Source organism: Buceros rhinoceros, unplaced genomic scaffold (genome assembly GCF_000710305.1).
Source record: "Buceros rhinoceros silvestris isolate BGI_N320 unplaced genomic scaffold, ASM71030v1 scaffold18562, whole genome shotgun sequence".
NCBI lineage: Eukaryota > Metazoa > Chordata > Aves > Bucerotiformes > Bucerotidae > Buceros > Buceros rhinoceros.
Genome location: NW_010397366.1, coordinates 39,756 through 50,158, shown reverse-complemented (window position 1 = coordinate 50,158; position 10,403 = coordinate 39,756). Strand labels below are relative to the sequence as shown.

The 10,403-nt window shown below is 44.6% G+C and overlaps 1 protein-coding gene across 1 annotated transcript in view; it reads right to left on the bottom strand.

Annotated features, from left to right (window-relative positions):
• SPIRE1 (spire-type actin nucleation factor 1) overlaps positions 1-10,403 on the bottom strand; it is a gene marked incomplete at its 5' end in the record, with an annotated part of 49,588 nt that overhangs the window by 1,762 nt on the left and 37,423 nt on the right. The window contains 3 exons of the mRNA XM_010146232.1: positions 1,140-1,277; positions 7,130-7,272; positions 8,151-8,241. Of these exons, the coding sequence (XP_010144534.1) occupies positions 1,140-1,277; positions 7,130-7,272; positions 8,151-8,241 (372 nt within the window). The remainder of the gene's footprint in view (positions 1-1,139; positions 1,278-7,129; positions 7,273-8,150; positions 8,242-10,403) is intronic.

The following is a 10,403-nucleotide window of genomic DNA, read 5'->3' as shown; positions in this document are numbered from 1 at the left end:
TCAGCAGGGGCTGTGGGGACAGGACAAGGGCTGATGGTTCCACTGCCAGAGGGAGAGTCAGAGCAGAGAGAAGGGAGAGATTGTTGGTGCTGAGGGTGGGCAGAGCCTGGCGCAGGCTGCCCCGAGAGGTGGGAGCAGCCCCATGGCTGGCCCCATGGCAGGTCAGGTTGGCCCTTGGGGCTCTGAGCCCCCTGCTCTGGGTGCAGATGTCCCTGCTCCCTGCAGGGGGTTGGGCTGGGGGAGCTTGGAAGGTCCCTTCAACCCAAACCGGTCTGTGATTCTATGACACGCTGAGATCCAGAGACCCAGGTGAGGTTAGATACATTTGGTTAGAAATAAAAGTGAACCATTTTAATAGTGGTGTAAATTAATTAAAGCATCAGCTCTGAGATTTGATAAAAGCTCGTGACTAAGGTTTACTTATCATGACAATAGGCGACAGCTGAATCTAATGAAAAGATTCTTGTTCCTTCACCTTAAACGTATGAGACCGTTCAATTACACCTGCATACTAGACACAGGGAGGCCTGCAGGTAAACTACACCGTGAAGTCAAAACACGCATGCTGGAGGTGGTCAAGAACCACAAGTCATGAGTGGGAGAAAAGGACGCTGCTGCTGGTCAATACCAATTCCCAGTCTGCAGTTTGCAGAAAAAAAGTGTCAGTTAATGGGTTCTCTAATATTAAACCTCCTCCTGGGGTCACATGCTGTCCGAAGGCTTTCATTCCCTCTTTGCTTAACAGCAAGAGTGCACGTGAAAAACAGGTAGTTTCCTGCTGCTGTCGGTAATTCTCATTTCTGGAACAGAAATGCCGAGTAGTGCAGAAGACACGGGGACACAAATCGCTTCAGTCCGTGAGGTTTAAACCGCACACGTACAGCTACGCGCTGATAACTGCCAACACTGCTGCCTTTTTATATAGACCATCTAAACCAGTAAGCTGCTTCCATGAACAGTTTCATTGTTCCTGCCCATAATTCAAGGAGGCCGACCCATGTGTTACGCATTTAGGGGGATGTTTGGTGGATCTCTTGTCTTTCCCTCCAATCCACGGTAAGCAACAAAGCTGTAAATGGGAAGCTGGTGTGAGCGGCCTCCCGCAATAAGCTTCGGGACCTCCACAGGCTCAGCCCTACCTTTCCTTTCTTGAGAGCAGTGTAGACATCTTTATACTGCTGGTACTTTTCCAGCTCCGCCTTCACCAGCACCTGACGGATGTGCATGACCTCCTCCACCGTCAGAGCCAGACATTCCACCGGGTAACAGAACTCCTCCTGGAAGTAAAATAAAACATATTATTTCAAAGCCAAATGGCTTCTTCCAGACTTCAACCTAGTCAACCAGCCACCTGGTTAGTAACTCCAGAAGCAGAGCATTTGCTCCCTTCCAACTGGAATAGCACTGGCTCGCTCATGGGCATCACATGAGTTCCAAACCGTCAGAGAATGCGTGGCGTGATGTTCAGCCTTCAGAACAAGGACAGTTTTCTTCATCCTTCCTCCTTGAACCACCTGACCCTTCTCTCCAATCATCTTCTATTACGAAGCTCTGTTTCACACCAATCAACATCCAGGTTTGTGATTTGCACGGGTGAAGGCAATTTGGCAGATGCATGACTTTGCAGTGTACTGTCTGAAGACGTGCAGTTTCTCTGAGATTTTGTGATGCCCGGAGTGGCCAAGGAAAGATTTTAGTAGCCCATTCCAGCAGAAATTTTTATTCAGTGGTACCTCGTCTTGGTGCTCACATGATCAGGATCCCACCAAGACTACAAAGGCTTATGTCAATTCAGGCAGAAGAGTTCTCCCTTCTGCCCCAGGAAAGCGCCGACAGTAATTTAAAGCTTTATAAAGCAATCTTCAAATATAAGGCAGGAGAACCGGTGACCCAATGTTACATTATCAATGGCAGAGACTCAAATACAGACCAACAACACAACCTTCCACTTGGGAAAGTTTGCATTTGCAGCATCTAGGGGAATATTGAGTAGAGAACGCCTGAGTTTGGTACCAGTGAATAAAAAGCCCCAACCCAATTTGTAATCCAGCCCTGTAGCCGATTATACATTTCCAAGAGAAAGACAGAAACCTCTGTGGGAACTCCCATCGCTTTATGCTGAGTGAACCTTTTCAGTCAGCCCAGAGGGGCTGCTGGGCGGGAGCGACAATGGCATGTAACGCTCTCTGAATAAACCAAGGAAATTTCTCCTGCAAACACAAAGACGTGGCTGACAGTTTGGAGACCTCATTTACAAATTGAAGCGATGAATTGGATTAGCAGCGCGATGCTCCAGTTCCGTGTGCTCAGAGGTCTGTTCTGTCTTTCCGTTAGAATAAAAGGAAAATCTTTCTACGCTGCAGACCTGGCAAACATTAGCATTTAGGAACCACCACATGGTTAAAAACTGTTGTCTTACCTATCTAGAAAGGGAACACAAAGAAACGTCACTCTCTTTAAGGTACCCCACAAAGACTAGAATTGAGTGAACTTTGTTAGATTTGCCAGCTAAACCTTCGGGGTAGAGAATCACTCATTTTATGGAAAGAACAAACTACATCCAAAGCAGCTGCAATTTGCTCCGAGGTGTAAAACTGCGCAGCCCAAACCAAGTAACTTCTGTTCCTTATGAGCCTTTACAGCTAAGGGGCTGCTCTCAGCGTTTCGTTCGGGGTCCCTACCCTAGCAACTGGCTCGCTATGGAGAAGGCACGGCCGAAAGCTGGGCGAGATGGGCGAGGAAGCGGGTGGGAAAGCATGACGCTCACAATGCCAGCAGAACCCCGCGATTCTGCGTCGTGGGAGACTGAGAGAAGCTGTCCGAGGCGCAGGAGCCTGACTGAACGCTTGGAATCAACCAGAGCTTTAAGTCCTTTAGAAATACAGGTCTTACTTGAAGCTCTTCCTTCCCCCTCATGAACGCCCATCTCCGCAATTTATGGAGCGGAGACGCTGGGGCACATCGCTCCTTTGCAGGAAGTCTGCGGCTCTGCTAGAGGTGTGGAGCAGGTACTAGGGGAATAGTGTGGGCCTGTGGTACCAATCGAGAACGATGGTCACTAAAGCAAGTGGAAATAGCTAGCAGGCAACAGGGGAAACATAGAAAATGTTCACATGTTTAAATGCTAATGTTTTAATTCCAGAGGTTACACAAGGACAACAAAATGTTAATGCAACATTAAATGAAAGATAAATAATATGCTGATTTCAGAAAAACGCTTGATTTTTTCTTCCCTTTTCGGAATAGAAATAAGTGCACAAGAAAATCTTTGGTTTCTACACTAGCTCTAAGCTATTGAAATTGATTAAAATTATGCTAAGCACTGACTAAATGTCATTAAGCAATGATGCTTTGGAGTTATTGCTCAAAATTCCAGCAATAATCTACACTCAAGCTGAAGGTCTCTCACTTGGAGCTGCCTCTCTGCATACCGGCATACAACAGAACATGCCAAAGAGAGAACGGGGTTTGAACGGTCTCGATTTTTTAGAGCTGTACTCAATACTCATTTTAGTATTAAGGAAAACTCAGTATTCCTATTTTTAAAGGAAAAAACAATCTTACTTAAAAATACTATTTTGAACTTGAGGTTTCCAAGATCCTCATAAGAATTGGCTCAACACTCTGACTGTGCAGCCTTATTACACACTCAGGAAAAGCAGGTAGTAGGTCATGCTCAGTGTGGCAACGTAGTTTTGCACTAATATGCTCCTGGTTAAACTTCTCACTAAAGGATGTCACTAGGCATCACATGAGCTGCCCCAGTAAAGTGCAACACGACCAGATGCGGGATTGGCCTCTGAATTCTGTAATTCACAATTAGTTAAACACTCTGAACTCTTGTTTTTGCAGGCTAAAAGCTTCTAAGAATTCACCTGGGTATCTCAGCTATAAACTCTCCTGCAGCAGGTTTCACACCTTCACTTATTGGTTGGAACAAGAAAAAGAAGGAAAAAATTGAATTATTCAGGTTCAATTCTACAGAGGGGTAAATGCACCAGTTCTTCTTTTTAGTGGCTCTGCCTTCCCTGGTACACAGCTACGAGTTATTCTGCACGTTCTGAGACGTAAGTGAGCTGAGGACCAAAACCACACCTGGGTTTCCAAGTAAGACAGATTGCAAATGCCCTTGCACTCTACATAGTGTATCTATCTCGTTAGGAACATAAAACCATTATTCTTTTTGACATAGTCCAAGGGTTACAATAGTTTTGCTGGATTTCTGCTGCAGGATCTTCATGTGCTGTACCGTTTAAGGTCTGTCCCATTGATAATCTCGTGATGTTGCATTTTTAGTTTGCTGTCCTTTCAGAACTGATTGCTCTTCCCCGTGAGGTGATTGAAGACACACAAATATCCTACACACATTGAAATCAATGTCAATCAGGTGCCATGTCCCAGCCTGAGCTTTAATTCTTGCCACAGCTTAGGAAGTGCTCCCCTAGGAGGGAACATGCTGGTGAAGGTGATTTCCAAAGCCAGCAAAAAGAGGCAAACCTTTGCGGGTTTCCACCTGCTGGCAAAAGCTCTCTCACAGAGATAGTACATAGCCCCTGCCACCCCACACATGGCCGCTTCAACGGGATGAGAGCTGAGCAGAGAAGCTGTTTGCATAGTTGTAAAAAGTGGTCTGAAAGTCATCCTTGGAAATAAACTGGTTATCCTAGGAACCTGAACAATAGATAGGAAGCAGAAAAGCAAATGCTGTGTATAAACAAAACCATGAGCTTTGGTCCTCTGCGTCATGAAAAATAATAAAGATAATAATAATTACAAAAGCAAACAGACTACAAAGGCATTCTTACGTACATCTCAGGACACTGGCTCCATCTCATTGACAAGCACTGAGTCAGCTCACTAAGGCGAGCACAGCACCGGGCTGACCCCCCGCGAAATGGCTGAGCTGCCCTGCCTGTCCACGGGCCGCTGGCAAGGGGACGTGTCCGAATCTCTCCAAGCCTGTTTCCTCTCCCCACCTCCTAAGGTCTAATTCCCTCTGTCTGATGAGAGATGCCACTTCACAAAACCATCGTTAGTATGCAAGACAGACGAGGTCCTTGCTAATCCTGCTCAGACACTGTAGCAAACCCCTGCCTGTTTTCACTGGCATTGAGGGCTACTTATTGACGAGGTCTCCTTCACCCTGGAGAGAAACCACGGTCACAGGAGCAGGTGATAAGAAATGAGACTCCATCAGTCCTGGAGGAAGGGATGAAGAAGCGTGAAGTCAAGTTATAAGTAAGTAATATTCTGCACTTATAGAGAAGCGTTCACGCTGGGAATGGCAGCGTTCCGTAGGCAGCATCTGGCGCCGCCTCTGAACGACGCTGGCTTCCCCCGGGGAGGAGAGGCTTCCAGTGAGCCAAAGCCTGGAACTGGGCCGGTGCCAGCGTGTCAGAAATCATCTACCAAACCTAAAAACACAAGCATGGTGGGAGCTGTCTGTCACTCCCTAGAGGGCACTATTGCCCAGTGAAAGAACCTCCTCTCTAGGTGTCAAATAAAATAGGCTTTTATTAGTGGAACATCATTTCACTGCTGGTTTCCCTTCTTTCTAATGGCTTTTTCTCCCTTTTGGTACTTTTTAAGGGGGAGTGGAATAATTGAAAGTTTTTCTGCAATGGTTTTACTTTGTAGAAATTTTTTGTAGGTGTATGTAAGTGAACAGACTGACAGAGGGAAAACACATATGTGGTCGAAAAGGTCCTGTTAAGAACTTGGTTGACCTACTTAAAATATCAGCCTCATATGTAAGATTTTTAAGTTGCACGACCCCCTCAAAACATGAGACCAATATTAGGATGTAACACACTTCGATACACTAAAAAGTGTGATGGAGCAAACGCCTCAGTATAACGTACAATGCTTTCTGCCCTCCTCCCTTGAAACAGGATGTCTGTCAATGACTTTGGGCCTGTCACAAAATCAAATTTGTGCTTCCACATATGGAGAATGCAGTAGGTGGTGACAGGTCAATCCACTTTATATGGCAGTGTCTTCAAACACGTGCTGAAGGAACCCTCCAGTTTGGTTCTAGGGCAATACGGTCTGCTCCAAGTTTTCTCTGGCAGAAGAAGCCTCCTTGTGTTGCGCGTTTATCAACATGCTACTACCTGACCTTCACCTGGAGTGAAACACTACATTCTAGTTCAAAGGATATAATAAACAAATTCCAGCAAACCCTCTGAAAAGAAGAGGAGGCAGCATGTTGTGGGAATATTTGGAGATTGTTTTCTTGTGACTGTTCATCTTCTAACAGGTTTGGATCCCAGCCACCATCTCCTGGGCCAAGAAGAGCACTCTTCGAAGCCCATTAATACGACTGCACCAAAAGATGGGGCGAGTGAATATTCCCTCCCTTTCCAAACTAGGATGTGTTTATCAATTCTCTGTTCAGCAGCAACACGGGGCATACTTCAAAACCTTGCTGGCAGGAAAAGAGGCAAGGAACATATCCTGCATGAAATGACAAAGCACTAATCAGCATGTCAGCATAAACGAACCAGGACTTCATACCCTTTGCTGTTTATACTCTGTTGGAAAACAGCTCTCAATTAAAGCTAATTGATCAAATGTACTGTGCTTTCTTTTCAAGCAATAGGAGTTTTTTGCCCCAGTAACTTCAACAAAGCAACATGGACAAACCTTGATTTGGATTCCTGCAAGAGCTTTCATATGTATAAACATTACCACATGAGTCCTTACGGTGAGAAGAAAAGAAACCATTCCATTCATTCAGCCGTTAACTTAAAATACTTCCCACAACTGAAAAATTCCCCCAACTCGATCCACTGCTTTGGAATTGTCTCTATTCAAACGGAAAATCAGTAAGGTGAAGTTTGTCTGTTTTGGTACCATTTTGAAATAAAATCAAGTCACGTGGCTTTACCCAGAGTCCTAATCAAAGTGCAAATGTTTCCTGAGGCACCTGTACCTGGGATTCTGGACAAACACGCTAGAGGGACAAAGTTCACATCTTGATTTCAAAATGTCTTTAGTAGCCAAGGGCTGTTTCTGAATTGAGGAGTTTTCTGTGAGTCAAGTTCTAATCGCACTGCAGCCACGTTTTAATTTTCATTATACTCTTAGCATGCCTCTTTTTCTCTCTCCTACCAGCCACTCCACTTACAAGTGATCTGGAGCTCTGTTTCGAAGGTGGTAGGAACTGTCTCACATTGGTTGGCGTTTCCTTTTCAATGGAGTGTCGTCTCTGAGGTGGCTGCCGTCTCTCAGGCTGGGGTGTAGATGATATGGGCAAGAACTTTGGAGGCACTAAAGATTCAACCAGCATAAAAAAAATTAGTTCTTGTAAGACAGACTGTTGGATAACATTGCTCAGTACTTAAGCCAGCCACCGACTGCCTAGAATTCCCACTACTGGCGGCTGAAGTTACACATCCATACTCAGAGCATCTTCAAGACAGGTATCACAGTCATCACATTTCCCAGACTGAGAGGTAGGAATACTCATAAAAGTAGCAAAGACAGGCACGCTACTGTCCAGTTACCATGGCCTATAAATTTGGTGTTTCATGGTATTGGCTTAATCCACTCATTTCACCACTGTGCACAGAAAACACATGCACAAATTACAGGTTTTATTAAAAAAACTCTCCAGTGAAACTAAACCACATTGAGACAAATGAAAATATTGTTACACAGTAAAGCCTACAATAACTGTGCCTGGAAAAAACAGAACAGATCCTCCCCTCCTCCCTGGAAGTACTTATGAGAAATACTGGTGATTGCCATGTGTCTTCCAAACAAGTGCATTCACTGCCGTGGTGACAGAGGTGCAGGAAACGCTCAAACTGGTCTTAGGTTAGACTGTGTTTCTGCAGTGTCGACTCTTTTATGAAACGGGCATAGCTAAACTAGCGCCCATTCACTCGTGACTTCCTCTACGGTTCCACACCAACTTCATCATGAAACCTTCTGTTTCACAAAGAAACCCCCGTAGAGCAAAGGCTGTTTTCCAATCATGAGCCACATCTGACCTATTCATCAGGTTCTGGGGTTCAGCTTTAGGGATTTATTCCATTAACACCTCTCAGCTTCAGCTTTCTAGAAAAGTTTCAGACAAAGTTCATAGAACAGAAGACAACAAAAGTGTGTCAAAGCAGCCACTGGGCGCTCTCATCAAAACTCACTCTTTCTGCTGCTGGTGGCTTCTTGAGAGAGGTCCTCCACTTGTGAGGGGGAGATGCTGCTGCTACTTGCTGATTTGTGCACTGATTCCTCCTGGGTGGCAAGAGGAAAAGAAACAGAATTCCTCAGGGATTGTTTTGTCTTCCGTTACTGCTTCTTAGCACACAGAAATCACCAGCTATCGAATGTATTTTGCACCATTCAACCACTCAAAGCCCTAGAAGAAGTCCTGAGAAAGCCAATGACTCTACACAGCACTGAGTAAAAGGAATTTCCAATGCTCATTTTTTTAGGAACTGGAATAAATGGAACATGGTTGGAATGCAGATACGTTAACTCAACTTTGTATCTCACACTAGCCAGGAATCAGCACTTGGATTTCTCTGGTTTCCAAAGGAATGAGAGCCACTCATACGAGTGACTCAGGTAAAGAGAAATTAATCTGATCTCCACTACACTGCTCTCTAATCCCTAATCCTGGTGTGTTTCTCCATTCTTCTGTATTTAAAAGAAATCTCACTCATTATATAAGCATGTTCCACTGCAACAGCCAAGAGCAACTCCTGCAAGATGAATGAAAGTGAAGCAGGCTTTGACCAACCCCTTTCAGCTATCTAAAGCATTAAACTATCCAAACTATCAAACTCTCTGCTTTCACCTAAAGCTTCTGACTTCAGCCACCAGATACCAGCAAGATACAGATCATCCCAGGAGCCTCCCAAAGGAACAGAGCTGAAGGATTGAGCGTGAATGCTCTTTAGCTCTAATGTGAAAGCTTTTAACCAAGGAGACTTACATCATTTAAACTGTCAAGAGTTACAGATCAAACAAACTGCTCAAAACTGGTACAGTGTCGCTACAGAGCTAGCTCAGAGACCTTTGCCTATCACTGCTTCATGCCACATGGTTTTCGTAAAAGACCACCGGAGAATTTGGAAGGCAGTTGGATGTGCTGTTCTCTAGAAGGGGTGCAACAGTGTTCAGAAGTCTAAACGTTTAAATTTTGTGAAGGAGAATAACCTTTTCCCTTTGTAGAAGTTGAATTCTTCCAAGTAGAAGATTACTTTCCCATTGCCAGAGGAGCTAACAAGCCAAGACGAAGAACTAAGTCAGTCATCAATTAAAAATACATCACTATGGTGCTGCGATGCTCATTTTTATGAAAGAAGAGCAACCAGGGCTTCAGAGAGGGCTTTTTGAGGAGCAGACGGGAACAGCTGACTCTGGAGCACAATCCAAGCAATCCTTGCTCTGGAGAAGTCTCTTGTTCTATGGGACCCTACCTAGTCCTAGCCAAAAATTCTAAGTGCTTCAGTTGTTGGCATCTTATGATGAGAGCCAACAAGAGGAGCACAACTTAGAAGATCAAAAGCCTATATATACATTGTAACGTAAAGCTGTAAAATAGGGATTGCAGAAATGTTTCACGTCTCCATCTCAGTTTGCTCATTCAGCTATTGACCATTCTTCATTCCGCTTCTGAACTCAAAACTAGGTAGCACACAGATGTCTCCTTCTTGCTCCTGCTCTTACAAAAGACTTCTAGTTACTTCATTAGTAATGGATGAACACTGGCTACTCCAGTGGCCTGGGAGTCTCGGAAAAAAAAGAGTGAAAGAAATGGACAAAAAGAGAAGGTAAGGGGCCGGCTTCTCTCTGGTAAGGTCCAAAATATAAAAATTAGTAAGTATAAATAACCAACCCAGGGCGAACGGAAGGCAGCGTTATGTTCAATTGGACATACCACGCTACTCAGACAACAGGTATTCTTGGTTTGTCCTTCCAAATGACATTTTCTATGCTCGAACACGTGCACTGAAAATGCTATTACTGCCCCACGACTTCTCAAACATGGCAGGCTCTTTTGAGGATGAAATCTTGCGTAGGAAGTACTGATGACCCATCGTATGAATTTCTTCTGATCAATACAGTGACGTTGACTGTTACGGTAGATTATCTGACATTTTACACTTGAGGTTGGATCAACCCAACACCCGGGACTGCGCCCTTCTCTGCAGAGCGCTAAACAATGACACTTGTACAGGTACTGAGAAAGCTGCAGCTTTAAAGGCACCACCTCACAACATCTGAACACGTTTCTGACATGATTTTTGCCTGGATACCTGTGGCTTGATTGGGAAGAAACTGGTTTTACATCTGTATCAAAAGCCACTATTAGCCACACAAAGCAAAATGGCACTTCCTGCACCTCCTCTGAAACTGTGATTCCAGTGGAGATGCAGAAAAAAATCAAG